Source organism: Leopardus geoffroyi, chromosome B1 (genome assembly GCF_018350155.1).
Source record: "Leopardus geoffroyi isolate Oge1 chromosome B1, O.geoffroyi_Oge1_pat1.0, whole genome shotgun sequence".
NCBI classification, from domain to species: Eukaryota; Metazoa; Chordata; class Mammalia; order Carnivora; family Felidae; genus Leopardus; species Leopardus geoffroyi.
In genome coordinates, this window is record NC_059327.1 from 38,400,469 (window position 1) to 38,416,675 (window position 16,207).

At 35.9% G+C, this 16,207-nt stretch overlaps 1 protein-coding gene across 20 annotated transcripts in view; it reads right to left on the bottom strand.

Annotated features, from left to right (window-relative positions):
- PSD3 (pleckstrin and Sec7 domain containing 3) overlaps window positions 1–16,207 on the bottom strand; it is a 796,422-nt gene that overhangs the window by 332,160 nt on the left and 448,055 nt on the right. For 18 of the 20 annotated variants that reach the window (XR_006707649.1, XM_045458150.1, XM_045458143.1 and 15 more), the window contains one exon: window positions 11,897–11,986. Coding sequence is in view for 19 of the 20 variants with exons in the window: in XM_045458150.1 (XP_045314106.1) it covers window positions 11,897–11,986 (90 nt within the window). In the remaining variant the exon portion in view is untranslated. Of the gene's footprint in view, window positions 1–10,758; window positions 10,818–11,896; window positions 11,987–16,207 lie in introns of all 20 variants that reach the window. The other 2 variants (XM_045458216.1, XM_045458200.1) reach the window with 1 other exon arrangement.

A 16,207-nucleotide genomic window follows, 5' to 3' on the forward strand; every position in this document is an offset into this window, starting at 1 on the left:
AGTTAAAACTTGAGAGATATGATTTGAATTTATGAAGAAAAAATTATGTTAAGAATGCTTCCAATACTTGGATTGAAATGTACCTTAAAGATCATCTATGGAATTTTTCCAGCTTCTTTATCATGAATATTTAGCTGAAAAGATAAGGGCACAACAGAAAAACAGAGCAAGAAATTCTGGTCCAGGTGGCAAGTGACGGTGACAGACGTTATGGACGTGGCCTAACTTTTCTTATTTTACAAATGAAGAAACTAAGGTACAAAGAGGTAAAATGATCACACCAAAGGTCCACCACCAGTCCACCACTGGCAGCATTAAGATAGGCTCAAAGCCCAGTGACCTTCACAACCTAGTTACAAAAACTAGAGCAACAGAAAAAAACAAAGAAGCTAACATTTATGAACACTTGAATGACACAATGCTAGTAGCCACTCAACATACATCATTTTTTTAAATGTTTATTTATTTATTTTGAGAGAAAGATAGAGTGCACGTGAGTGGGAGAGCAGCAGACAGAGGGAGAATCTCAATCAGGCTACGCACAGTCAACAGGGCCCAATCACCCAATCCCACACACCATGAGATCATGACCTGAACCAAAACCAAGAGTTGAACATTTAACCGACTGAGCCACCCAGGTGCCCCTTTAAAAAAAAATGTTTATTTTGAGAGACACAAGAGGGAGGGAGGGAGAGGGGCAGAGAGAGAGGGAGTGAACACACATCATCTTATTTAATCCTCATCATCACTCTTGGAGGAAAGTATTATTATCCATGTTATACACAAGGAAACTGATAAAAGGTAATTTCCTGGCCAAGGTAAAATATTGGGCTTGCTTTTTCCAAATCTGATGCTATTCACTTCACAGAGCCACAAAATCTACCATCACATTTGGCCTAACAGATTAAACATTAACTCAGAAGAAACAATTAGGGTTTTTCTCTCTTTTATTGCTCTTCCATTCCACACAATTTAGAATGCAGGTGATGTAGGAGAGGGCAGAGGGGCAATTCAGGGGAAATTTAGCAACAGAAATTCTAATAACAAACTAAAAATAATTCAATAGTGAATATGTTTTTCTCAATACTGTCACTACCCACATCCAAGCCACTATTCCTTCTCTCATGGACAGATCATTTCTTCACCATCTTTTCCATTTCTACTCTCACATCTTTCCAACAGTTCTCTACAGCATCCAGAGTAATAATAATGTTTTTAAAAATAGATTTATGCGACTTTCCAGCTTTCAACACTTGAAATTAATTCCCATTGCCTTTTTCTTAATATACCATTGTTTTTCCTAGGAATAAATCTAACCAAAGATGTAAAGGATCTGTATGCTGAAAACTATAGAAAGCTTATGAAGGTAATTGAAGAAGATTTAAAGAAATGGAAAGACATTCCCTGCTCATGGATTGGAAAAATAAATATTGTCAAAATGTCAATACTACCCAAAGCTATCTACACATTCAATGCAATCCCAATCAAAATTGCACCAGCATTCTTCTCGAAACTAGAACAAGCAATCCTAAAATTCATATGGAACCACAAAAGGCCCCGAATAGCCAAAGGAATTTTGAAGAAGAAGACCAAAGCAGGAGGCATCACAATCCCAGACTTTAGCCTCTACTACAAAGCTGTCATCATCAAGACAGCATGGTATTGGCACAAAAACAGACACATAGACCAATGGAATAGAATAGAAACCCCAGAACTAGACCCACAAAAGTATGGCCAACTCATCTTTGACAAAGCAGGAAAGAACATCCACTGGAAAAAAGACAGCCTCTTTAACAAATGGTGCTGGGAGAAATGGACAGCAACATGCAGAAGGTTGAAACTAGACCACTTTCTGACACCATTCACAAAAATAAACTCAAAATGGATAAAGGACCTGAATGTGAGACAGGAAACCATCAAAACCTTAGAGGAGAAAGCAGGAAAAGACCTCTCTGACCTCAGCCGTAGCAATCTCTTACTCGACACATCCCCAAAGGCAAGGGAATTAAAAGCAAAAGTGAATTACTGGGACCTTATGAAGATAAAAAGCTTCTGCACAGCAAAGGAAACAACCAACAAAACTAAAAGGCAACCAACGGAATGGGAAAAGATATTTGCAAATGACATATCGGACAAAGGGCTAGTATCCAAAATCTATAAAGAGCTCACCAAACTCCACACCCAAAAAACAAATAACCCAGTGAAGAAATGGGCAGAAAACATGAATAGACACTTCTCTAAAGAAGACATCTGGATGGCCAACAGGCACATGAAAAGATGTTCAGCGTCGCTCCTGATCAGGGAAATACAAATCAAAACCACACTCAGGTATCACCTCACGCCAGTCAGAGTGGCCAAAATGAACAAATCAGGAGACTATAGATGCTGGAGAGGATGTGGAGAAACGGGAACCCTCTTGCACTGTTGGTGGGAATGCAAATTGGTGCAGCCGCTCTGGAAAGCAGTGTGGAGGTTCCTCAGAAAATTAAAAATAGACCTACCCTATGACCCAGCAATAGCACTGCTAGGAATTTATCCAAGGGATACAGGAGTACTGATGCATAGGGGCACTTGTACCCCAATGTTCATAGCAGCACTCTCAACAATAGCCAAATTATGGAAAGAGCCTAAATGTCCATCAATTGATGAATGGATAAAGAAATTGTGGTTTACATACACAATGGAATACTACGTGGCAATGAGAAAAAATGAAACATGGCCTTTTGTAGCAACGTGGATGGAACTGGAGAGTGTGATGCTAAGTGAAATAAGCCATACAGAGAAAGACAGATACCATATGGTTTCACTCTTATGTGGATCCTGAGAAACTTAACAGGAACCCATGGGGGAGGGGGAGGAAAAAAGAAAAAAAAAAAAAAAGAGGTTAGAGTGGGAGAGAGCCAAAGCATAAGAGACTGTTAAAAACTGAGAACAAACTGAGGGTTGATGGGGGGTGGGAGGGAGGAGAGGGTGGGTGATGGGTATTGAGGAAGGCACCTTTTGGGATGAGCACTGGGTGTTGTATGGAAACCAATTTGACAATAAATTTCATATAATAAAAAATATACCATTGTTTTTAATGCTGCTGCTGTTGCTTCTGATCATGATATTGGTACTTTAAAAGAAAGACAGGAGTAGTAAAATTTCACTAAGCTAATTTATATGACGCCAAAATCTCTGAATGGAGAGAACAGGCCCATTTGCCTTTTCTTCTTTTTTTTTTTTTTTAAAGTGGGCCTTTTCTTTATTGAAAGTTTTAGTGAGATAATTATAGATCTGCATGTAGTTGTAAGAAATAATAGATTTTTTGTGCCTTTTACCTAGTTTCCTCCAATGGTAACATTTGCAAAACTATAGTATAATATCACAACCAGAGTACTGACATTAATAAGACTTGACTTTGTTCAGATTTCTCTAGTTATATTTGTCCTCAGTGATAACACTGGAAGTAAAGATTAAAGAGTGGGGAGCAAGAATGGCTTATGTAGTCGGGGTACAGGATGTTGCATAAGGCCAGCTTTTTGGGATAAAGAAAAGTAGGGCAATTTTCAGTATTAAATTTTTAATCTTCTCCCTGCTGAAAGGGTCAAATTAGACAGATAAACAGAATTATGGAAGTGAAGTGGGCTGGTTTTGTTCTCTCTCTTTTTAAGAAAAATCCTTACAGCTCTTGATGTCACACTGTGTAAAACAGGTACTTTTTGGGGTTTGAGATTATAAAAAAAATCACCGCTATGTCTAATGGCTGATTGATTTTGTTTGTTTGTTTACCCTTAAATACAACTGCTAGTCATTGCAAAGCCTTATGGTTTTGAACCTTCACGATATAATTTTATATTTCCTAGTCAAGGGAAACAAAAGCAAAAATGAACTATTGGGACTTCATTAAGATGAAAAGCTTATGCACAGCAAAGCAAACAATCAACAAAACTAAAAGGCAACCTACACAATGGGAGAAGATCTTTGCAAATGACATATCAGATAAAGGGTTAGTATCAGAAAGCTACAAAGAACTGATCAAACTCAACACCTAAAAAACAAATCATCCAGTGAAGAAATGGATGGAAGACATGAATAGACACTTTTCCAAAAAAGACATACAGATGGCTAACAGAAACATGAAAAGATGTTCAATATCACTCATCATCAGGGAAACAGAAATCAAAACCACGATGAGATACCACCTTGCACCTGTCAGAATGGCTAAAATTAATAATACAGGAAATAAGAAATGTTGCAAGGATGCAGGGAAAGGGGAACCCTCTTATACTGTTGGTAAGAATGCAAATTGGTGCAGCCACTGTGGAAAATAGTATGGAGGTTCCTCAAAAAGTTAAATTAGAACTATGCTATGATCCAGTAATCATGCTGAGTATTTACCCAAAAAATACAAAAACACTAATTCAAATGTATACATGCATTATCAACAATAGCCAAATTATGGAAAGAGCCCAAATGTGCATTGACTGATGAATGGATAACGTGATTTGTATTTGTGTGTGTATGCATATGTGTGTGTGTGTGTGTGTGTGTGTGTGTGTGTGTGTGTGTATACATAATGGAAAATTACTCAGCCATAAAAGAATGATATCTTGCCATTTGCAATGACATGGATGGATCTAGAGAGTATCATGCTAAGCAAAATAAGTCAGCCAGAGAAAGACAAGTATCATATGATTTCACTCATATGTGGAATTTAAGAAACAAAACAGGTGAACATGGGGGGGAGGGGTAAAAAAGAGAGACAGAGAGAATGAGAGAGGGGCAAACCAGGAAACAGGTGCTTAATAATAGAGAACAAACTAAGGATTATTGGAGGGGAGGTGGGCAGGGGGACTGGTTTAAATGGGTGATAAGTATTAAGGAGGGCACTTGTGATGAGCACTGGGTATTGTATATAAGTGATGAATCACTAGACTCTACACCTGAAATTAATGTTACACTGTATGTTAACTGGAATTTAAATAAAAACTTGAAAATAAAACATGATGTATTTTTCTTCGCAAACCTTTTTCTTTGCTAACCTTTAAACCTCTGTTTAAACGCAACCCTCCTGGCTAATTTCTCCATCATTGTCACAAATTATTCTTCCCTAAGAATACCAAATAAGAAAATGACATTTAGAACAAAACATAACACTTTCAGCCAAATACATAAATAAAGGATTGGACACAGGTAACCTGTATATCCTCAGAAACTTCTTTTAAAAGAACCTCACCTAAATTCTGTCTTTTGTGAAAGCTAAGGGAAAACAAACACATCTGAATAACAATTTTTATTGGGATTCTGACCAATACAATATGTAATAATTTAATTCACTATGTTATTTACCATTCCATTAATGAAATGAAGCACATGAATTCCACTAAGCTAGGTATACTGATTTACGTTCTATCAATTTAACTGGCATTCCCCCCTACCCCACAATCTTTACACACACACGTGCACACTGCATGTTAACTACACACCTGAGAGAATGAAAACTTTTGGTCTTCCATTAAGAGATTGAAAGTTAATTTCAAGGTTAATAAATTCCCAAGAAAGGAGATAGGTGCAAAAATTTCTGAAGAATATTATAAACTCAAACATCTAATCACAAGCAATAGCCTGAAAGGATAGCGTGTTATTGACTTGCCCAAGAAAGATTTATTTACCTTGCTTTTTAATGATTTCCAGTGACAATGCCTTGTAACTGGAGCTATTATTAAGCTATTTGTGTATGTAAGCAGACTTAAAAGGAGGCAAAGGAGGTATGTTTCAAAACACTCTACAAATTTTATTCAGTTTTGTGTTTTACTTATATTAGAATCATGTTGAGAGACTTGGGTGTCTTGTTGATTCTACCCTCTCCATCATTAAGATGATATAAAAATTCTTAAAGAAGATTTTTTAGCTAGTTTTTTTCTTTAAAAAAAAAGTTTATTTGTTTTGAGAGAGAGAGAGAGCCTGAGAGCAGGGGAGTGGCAGAGAGAGAGGGCAAGAGAGAATCCTAAGCAGGCTCCGCACTATCAGACGCAGGGTTCAATCTCACAAGCTGTGAGATCATAACCTGAACCGAAATCAAGAATCGGATGCTTCATCGACTGAGCCACCCAGGTGCCCCTAGCTATTTTTTCCCTTAATTCCCATTGGCACCTACTGAATTCATTTGCTGCTCAAGAAAAAAAGAAAATTAAAGACTTAACTATGACAATGATAAAAATATAAAGAACTTTATCTGAGTATCAAATGGTACGTGACAATAAGAAAGCTGAGACAGAAAACAACTATAGGGTTTCATGTTTCATTGTAGAAACCTTCAGTCTGGATCTACCCAAAATGCAATCATGCACCCAATAACTGACCTTCCACTATGATGCTTTTCACTGGCTCCTTCTTCTGCCTCATTTCTTTTTACTTCGTCCCCACTTTCATGTAAATGTATTTTGAAATGGCTACTTTCCTTCTAAATATTTAAATAACTTGTGGCTATCACCCAAAGTTCTTGTGTTTCCCCCATATATAATGAGAAATGAAGGATTATCACAGGATTAGAAATGGAAAGCAGAATAGATTGAAGATAAAAATGTGGCTTTTCTGTTATAGCCAAGAATAGAGATTCACAGGAAACTCAGATGAAATAAAACTTACAGAACAGTTTAAGACCAAACTTAAACTGGTCCTGGAATCTGGAAGAACCTTTGAGGAAGCAAATTAGTTCTTGTTCTCTTTAAAGATCCCCAAATAATCCTGGGATATTAGTGGAGATGGGAATTATTTGAAGTGTCTATAACTCTGCGGGAAAAAAGAAAGGTTGCTAGATGCCCACCTGCTCTCTTATGTTTTCTCCACACAGTCCTAAGTAAGAAGGTACGGGACCACCACCCTTGTAGCTTCAAAGACCCAAGCCAAATATAAGATATAAAAGCGTGGCAAGAGAGATAAAGTCGAGGAGAAATAACCTGTTGTTAACAAGGTAAAAAGGCAAGGAAAATACAGGATTAACCAAGGTTCATTTTCAAGTGTCTCCACAATGTTAACACAGACTTTATGGAACAAATGTTTCTTGTGGAAAATTTTGATTCTTCAGAACCAACAAGTCTTTTTTTTTTAATTTTTTATTTAAATTCTAGGTAGTTAACACACAGTGGCAACATTGGTTTCAGGAGCAGAATTCATGATTCATCAATTACATATAACATTTAGTGCTCATCACAACAAGTCCCCTCCTTAAAGTCTATCACCCATTTAGGCCCTCCCCCCGCCAACACCTTATATCAACCCTCAGTTTGTTCTCTATCCTTAAAAGTCTGGTTTGTTTCCCTCTCACTTTTTCTTTTTTCCCTCCTTCCCATACGTTCATCTGTTTTGTTTCTTAAATTCCTCATATGAGTGAAATCATATGGTATTTGTCTTTTTCTGACTTATTTTGCTTAGCATAATACTCTCTAGCTCCATCCACATCATTGTAAATGGCAAGATTTCATTTTTTCTTTTTGATGGCTGAGTGATAGTCCACTGTATATATATACACCATATTTTCTTTATTCATTCATCAAGCAATGGACATTTGGGCTCTCTCCATAGTTTGGCTATTACTGATAATGCTGCTATAAACATCAGAGTGCATGTGCCCCTTTGAATCAGTATTTTTGTAACCTTTGGGTAAATACCTAGTAGTACAATTGCTGGATTGTAGGGTAGTTCTGTTTTTTAAGTTTTTGAGTAACCTCCATACTCTGTTCTCCAGAGTGGCTACACGAGTCTGCAATCCCACCAACAGTGCAAAAGTGGAACCAACAAGTCTTTGGAAAGAAAGGAAGCCATAAATGACAGTTAAAAATCTTACCACAAAAGGAGGAAATGCTCAAAGTCAAGTTCACAGACGGTCCCTTTGAAACAGCAAGAGAATGTGTATGCCTAGGCTAAAAAAGGATGGGCAATAGAGGTCTTGTGCATTAAAGCTAATCTTTTTTTTTTTCCACGTTTATTTATCTTTGGGACAGAGAGAGACAGAGCATGAACGGGGGACGGGCAGAGAGAGAGGGAGACACAGAATCGGAAGCAGGCTCCAGGTTCTGAGCCATCAGCCCAGAGCCTGACGTGGGGCTTGAACTCACGGACCGCGAGATCGTGACCTGGCTGAAGTCGGACGCTTAACCGACTGTGCCACCCAGGCGCCCCACATTAAAGCTAATCTTAGTTAGCCCTAGTAGTTGTAAAAACTACTTGGTCCTAGTAGTTGTAAAAACACCTTAGATCCAAACCCTGGAAGAAAGGATGTAGGCCCTTCCCAGTCTACTTCAAGCTGGTAACAAATAAAATAATATTTTAAATAAAAATATATAATATCTAACATATATAGCATTTATTACATGTTAGGACTCTAAAGGCTTTATATAGTAACTCATTCAATTATTAAAACAACTGATGAGATGGGTACTAATAAAATCTCCCATTTCACAGAAGAGGAAGTCAAGGGACTAAGTTTCAGTGAATTTACTTATGATCCCTCAGCAGGAGCTGGGATTAGAACCCAGTCAGTATAGCTCCCAAGTCCATAATCATAATCACCACGTGATAATGTCTCTCAGAAAGTTCAGCCTCCAATCCAGAGCTGGCCCACATTCTACATTCTCATCCCTCTCTATTCATGTACTTAAAGGTTTTTATTACTTATTATAAAATCTTAGGAATGCCTTATTCTGTCAGAACTAAAAGCAGAATATCCATTTTCCCTTCTTTTCCACATCGTCCTAAGGATGCTTAAGCACAAACCACATCCAAGTGTTGGGATGGGCAGCCGTGAAACATGACAGATGGCTTGGCAGATTTTGTTAAATGAAGTGTTGTCTTGATTTGGTGAAATAATAAGGAGAGGTACTTACCACAGGGAACATTAATGTTTATATGGGTGAGAAAGGGGGTGGAAGGTGAAACAGAATAATAATCTAACTAAAAACCAAAATAAGTCTACTAGTATAATTGTACCTATATTTCAAAGGCCTATCTCAAATATCACATCCTCCCAGCCAGACTTCAACTTCAAAGAAATTAAATATTTTATCACTGATTGTCTTTTGGTATCCAAATTATTCTACTTTATACTATAGGTATCTAGAATTTATACTCAAAGCAACTTGCAAGGGAAACATTCTTATTTGAACAAAGCATTCATTTATCTGTTTAGGTCATTTGAGTGAAAAGGGAAACTGCTGTGGAATTGTAAACTGTGAAAAAGAGCTCAATGTATCATCTATGCCTTTAACGTAGTCCAAGGCAAAATTAAAGCAAAATATTAATTTAAGTCTCTTAATTAAAGCCTTGAAATAAATTTTTCATTTTTCATACATTTAAATACATTCAAGGCTGTGGTGTCTGGGTGGCTCAGTCGGTTAAACATCTGACTTCAGCTCAAGTCATGATCTCACGGCTTGTGAGTTCGAGCCTTGGTCAGGCTCTCTGCTGACAGCTCAGAACCTGGAACCTGCTTCAGATTCTGTGTCTCCCTCTCTCTTTCTGCCCCACCCCTGCTGGCGCTCTGTCTCTCTAAAATGAATAAATGTTAAAAATTTTTAAAAATAAATACATTAAGGTTCATCAGTTTATCTTCTTTGATAACTTTCTGTTGAGAACAAGCACAGTTTATATTTTAATTTTAATATGGAATAACTATTCATTTAAGGGAAAAAGAACCATCCATCTTTCTCAGTAGTTTGTGAGGACAGGAGTCCATTTAGTTCTAGCTAGTTCTCCAAATCCACAACCCCCACTGAATGCATAGTAGGCCTTCAATAAATATTCCCTACTATCTAACCATAGTTGGAATGTTACTACTGGTCCAAAGAAATCTGAAGAGACATAAATTAAATTGTTACTCTCGATCCTGGGGTGCCTGGGTGGTTCAGTAGGTTAAAGCATACGACTCAAGCATACGACTCTTGATTTTGGCTCAGGTCATGATCTCACGGTTTGTGAGACCAAGCCCTGCATCAGGATCTGTGCTGACAGCAAGGAGCCTGCTTGGGATTCTTTCTCTCCCTCTCTCTGCCCCCTTCCATGCTCACACTCTCTATCTCTCACTCTCTCTCTAAATTAATAAACAAAAATAAATAACAAATGCTACTTTTGATCCAAAGAAATCTAAAAGTAATAATATCACTATGTATCAATGAAAACCTCAGTTCGATCCATTTAACTCTATTCATGTTACCTAATAAATTAAACTGAATGTTGTATATGCCTGTAATTTTTAAGTTGGAGAGAGGGTGTAAAGGAGTTAGATTACTCAAAACCTTGTAAGATGATACCAAGTGTTTTCTGTTTATCTGTATATAGATATGTTATCTGTCTGTATGGCATGTGTATAATCACTTTCCACAAAAGTTCAAATATTAACTTGAATTCCACCTACTAATTTATCTCTCAAAAGAATCATGAGATAGCCACTGAGAAAGACAGTGAGGGAGAGAGTCTGAGAGAGCGAGACGAGAGAGAAGAAAGAAGAGAGACAAAAAGAAAAACAAAAGAGAAAGGAAAAGGCATATATAAATTGAAACAGAGGAAGTAAGGGAGGGAAAGGAGGAGGGGGAAGAAGAAGGAGGGCAGGGAAGGAAAAAAGGAGAGCCACATCAAAAAGAGAAATGAAACAAAAATGGTTTGAAGAAAACCTTTTCTTGAGTGAAATCAGTAAAATCCAGATGCTTACTGAAAGGGAAAACCCTCATCTTAGGTGGGTGAGTGGCTGAGGTTTGCTATCAAAGGGAATCAGTATTTTACCTGGCAATTTCCATGCTAAATGCCACTGTCATTTTCGGTGTTATTTCATTGTCATCTTCCTACAGTAAATAAAAAAGAGTATAATATATGTTTTCTCCCCTGAGGTTTATAAATAGGATCTCAATATAGTCCCAACTATAACAAGTCATCCAGCAAATTCTTGGCAAAGTAAATCAAAGAACATATGTTTACCCAAGGTGAACAGCAGCCACTGGACTGTATGTTAACTACATTTGGTTTCAGATAGCTCCATCACACATGCTCTAAATCTGCCCAATAATTCATCCACAGTCATGCATGTTACCATAAGCCTACGAATAAAATCTAAAAGGTTCACTGTGAAATTTTTTCCTGTCAATTCTCATTTCTTTTTTTTATTGTTTATTTTTGAGAGAGAAAGATTATACCATGATTCACATGTGTTTCCTTAGCAAATTCAAAGCCTACATATGTACAAAGTTTTAGAAAAGAACGCTAGAATCAAATAGAAATCTGTGAACATACACATCTTATCCTGAACTTCTAAAATATTCACATCTATTATCAATCACTATTTTGTATTTAATCAAATGCATATCTCATCTATACTGCTATAGAATGTTATGAATTCCAAAGCTGATTTTGTTGTCTCCTTGAAAATCTGATAGGGAAAAGCATGCTGATTGTTACCAATAATAAAGCCAAGTAGAAATAATTCAGATATTCTGCAATTACTTACATTTCCATAGACAACCTAAGTGGCTCTGTAACTAGGGACTGAATACAGTCAGAACTGCTTCCATTATACCATGTAAATGGTTTTTTTTTTCTTTCCCATAGTGAATATACCTTTGTGATCTTTCTCAAGTTCTGACAGTACACTTGCAAATGAATCAAAAACTTCCCACTATGAATCACCAATTATTCCAAATCTACTTATTATCTCAGTATTATTGATTATAATGTGAACTTTTAGCATTAATTCATTAAAGGGTACTTGCAGTCTGACACATCAAGGATGAGGCCCAACAGAAATATCACCAAAACCAAAAGCAAAAACCAAATACTTAAGTGGTCCTTAGCCTATCTATTTTATATTTAAAAATAAGCAGAAAGATACATACAAGCATATTTTAAAAACCAATATTTCAATACTTACTTTCAGTAGATCCTTGGAGAAATCACCACCTTCATTTACCCCTTGGAGGTTTGCAATGAACTCTTGGCAGGTCATCTTCTTTCCAATATTCTGGAATAGAGGCAAATAATACATCATCATGACACACATGGAATTCTTAAAAACATGATTAAGCAAAGCAAGATTGATTTGGTTTTTCAAACTATGAATACACACCCCTCATATATGTGTATATATCCATACATACATATAATAAACTTATATGCATATGAGAAACAGATGGCTTATTATGCTTTCAAAACAGTCATTAAATATAAATAGCAGAATTATGCCAAACCTTTACTTTAACCTAAGAAAAAAATCTGAGAAATTTATGCCACATTTATACATATGATATATATGTTAGTTTTTAAAGAAAAACATGGATAAAATGACATTTCTGAGCTGAACTCTGGTAGCTATTTATTTGCTTATTTGTATTTCCTACATATTGTCAAGAACTGTGAAGGCTCTGAGATTTTAGCCACTTTCATGCTAACAAACTAGTCTATCACTATCTCACATTACCAGATGAAGTAGTAAGTGTCCTGAGTCAGAGGCACAGGCATTTATTACAACAACAGGAGTAACCAAAATGACAGCATTCTCTTGCTCCAGTTTCCAGAGTCCCAATTCTCAGAGAACCTGAGCGGGGACAGTTGATATGCACACGTGGTGGGTTGTGATACAGGAAAGGAGCCCTGAGATGTGGGAATCTGAATAACTGTAATGGGCAATAAGCCTATCACTTTTGCTCTAAAGGAACGAACCAACTCGTATCATCCAAGGCTATAAACAAACTTATGCATTGCTCTCTAGTCATTATATATTCCAAAGCTGCTCACTATAGAAAAAAATGTGTAAAAGTAGACAAGAACAAAGGCAACCAAAGCTTCTGTTCACAAAATGTACAGAAATGCAAGAGACTCGTGGAAAATTATTTCCAAACACATTTCCAAACTGATTGAAGGATAAGCTCAATAATAAAAAAAATCACATTAATAAACAAAATGAAACAAAGTAAAATGTAATTAGGATATCTAAACTACAAAAAAAGAAGATACAAATATGTCAGAGTGAGGAAACTAATAAAGGTGGTATGAAAGAGAAGTGTCTCTTATGCCAGCTCTAGTCAACTAGTAAGAGCCACCAGTCGTGAAGGATTCAGAGATTCAATCTGGACACCAAGAGAAATCTGTCCACAACAGGCACAGGCAAAATGTGGTCTTTGCCAAAATGTGGTCCAAGTGAACAGGAAGTGTACCAGCTTATCAATATCCTTGTACACAATATGCATACAAATAAAATGTATGTTCCACGAGGTTATTTTTCATGAAAGACTAAGAGTGGGGTAGAATATTAGCCTTCAAGTTGAGGAAAAATATTCCAGGAAACAAAGATTTTAAAAGGGATACAAAGCCAAGGATATGTTTAAGAGATTATGTACACAACACTTTAACTTCAAAAGTACAGATATGCCTGGGAACATATACACCTGTGTATCTTAAAAGTAATCACTTCCCACTTCCCCTCTCACAACTGCTCTTCTACTTTAAGACACAAAACAAATAGCCCAACCCATCCTATCTAATTAATTTTAGTGAAAGTGCTAAATAACTTTTGTTAAAAACCTTGCCTCTTCCATTAGCAAAGAGGGCATAGTCAGAATGCATATGAAAGATTGAGTGAATGTTTTAACAATGAAAAATGGTTTTGCCAGTGAATTTGGTAGATATTTCCATAATTTAAGTAAGTTAAATCTCTAGCCCTAAGTTTTGATGAAAACTTAAAGCACAGAAACTTTAATAAAAAATAGTTTCACAACACTATATTGAAAAACACAATAACTCAACCTTCCCAGTCTTTATCAAAGATATCAGAACAAGGTAAAAAGTAACAAGTATATTTAATAGTAATGTTGATATGACTTGACATGGTGTTTTTGGTTATGTTCTCAGGATTTGAGAAAATGAATGAATAATGTCTTTTCCAAGTCAGACAGCTTCCAATTCTTTGCTTTTAACCAAACCAAAAGAGGGCATAATTTAATCATTAGGTAAAAACCAAAATGTTCTTTAATATATGATGTGAATTCAAATACTTGTAACATCATTTTTATTCAATTTTGTATTGTTAATAACAAAAATTTCTTGAAGAACAATTTATATTTAAATACTTGTAGTATTATAGTCATCAAAGGTATCAAAATAGATATGAAACTTTCATTTCAGTTTATACAGTTTTTGTTAAAAATACATATCAAACAATAATCAATAAAAGTCTCCCAAGTATAAAAACCTATTAACACACACATACAAAAAAAAAAACTATGGAAAAGTAAACAATTATGACTACTAGGAGAAAAAGTAAAATAAAGAGAGTTAATTTTTTAATATGATGAAGGAGGAGTGTCAGCTCACTGAAACTTTCTTAAAATACTAGCTTTACTGAAATGATATTCACATAATATTCATCCTTTTGAATTATATAATTCAGTGATTCATAATACACATACATATAGAGTTGTACAGCCATCACCATTATCTAAATTCAGAATACTTTTATCACCCTAAAAGATAATCATATCCATTAGCAGTCAGTACTCATATCTCTCTTCCCATCCCCAATACTCATCTTTTGGCAACCACTAATGATCTTTTTATTTGTATGGATTTGCCTATGCAAGAGCACTTCACATAAGTGGAATCATATAAAGTGTGGCCTTTTTTTGACTGGCTTCTTTCATCTACCATATTATTTTCAAGGTATGTCCATATTTTAGCATGTATCAATATTTATTTTTATTGGCAACATTCCATTGTATGAATATACCAAATTTTGTGTACCCATTTATAAGCTGATGGCTATTTGGACTGTTTCTACATTTTGGTTATTATCAACAATGTTACTGTAAATATTTGTGTAAAGTTTTTGCATAGACGTATGTTTTCATTCCTCCTATGTATTTAATTCAGGAGTGGGACTGCTATGTCATATGGTAACTCTGCGTTTAATCATTTGAAGAACTATCAGAATTTTTTTTCCAAACAGGCCACACCAGTTTACATCCCCACTAGAAGTGTGAGTTCCAATTTCTCTACATCCTTACCAACATTTATCTGTCCATTTTATTTTAGCCAGTTCTAGCAGATAGGAATTGCAATCTTGTAGTTCTGATTTGTAATTCCCTACTGACTAATGATGTTCAGCATCTTTCATCCACATATTGACCATTTGTATATATTCTTTGAATAAATGCCTACCCAAATCCTTTGCCCTTTGTTATTGAGTCATTTGTCTTTATTGTTGAGTTGTAGGAGTTATTTATATATTCTGGATATAAAACTCCTTATCAGATATATACTTCGCAAATATTTTCTCCCATTCAGTAGGTTGTCTTTTCTTGATGGTGTTGTCTGAAGCACAAAAAGTTTTGATCTATATGAAACCCAATTTATCAGAGTTTTCTTTTTTTCTTTTACTACTTGTGTTTTTATTGTCGAATGTAACAAATTATTACCTAATCCAAGGTCAGAAATATTTACTCTATGTTTTCCAAAAATTTTATACCTTCAGATCTTGGCATCCTTGTTGAAAATCAACTGACCATAAAAATAAGAGTTTTCTTATGAATTCTCAATTCTACTGTAATCTGGATGTATGACTGGATGCCAGTATAATACGCTCTTGATTCTTATAGCTTTGTAGTAAGTTATTTTTGTCATTGCACTTTATTGTGGCTAAAAATCACATAGCAAAAAATTTACCATCATAACCATACTTAAGTGTAAAATTCAGCAGTGTTAAGTATATTCACACGGCTATAAAACAGATTTCCAAAACTATTGCATATAGCAAATCTTAAACTCTATACCCATTAAAAAACAACCCCGCTGGGGGCACCTGGGTGGCTTAGTCGGTTAGGCATCCGACTTCGGCTCAGGTCATGATCTCATGGTCCGTGAGTTCGAGCCCCGCATAGGGCTCTGTGCTGAAAGCTCAGAGCCTGGAGCCTGTTTCAGATTGTGTCTCCCTCTCTCTCTGACCCTCCCCTGTTTATGCTCTGTCTCTCTCTCTCTCTCTCTCCCTCTCAAAAATAAATAAATGTTAAAAAAATTAAAACAAAACAACCCTTCTTTCCCACCCCCTGAGCCTATAGTAACAATCATTCTATTTTCTTTTTGTTTCTATGAATTTGACTGCTTTAGATGGCTCACATAAAGGGAATCATAGAGTACTTTCTTGGATATATGTACGCATGTATGTATATACATGCCAAATGCATATATGTGT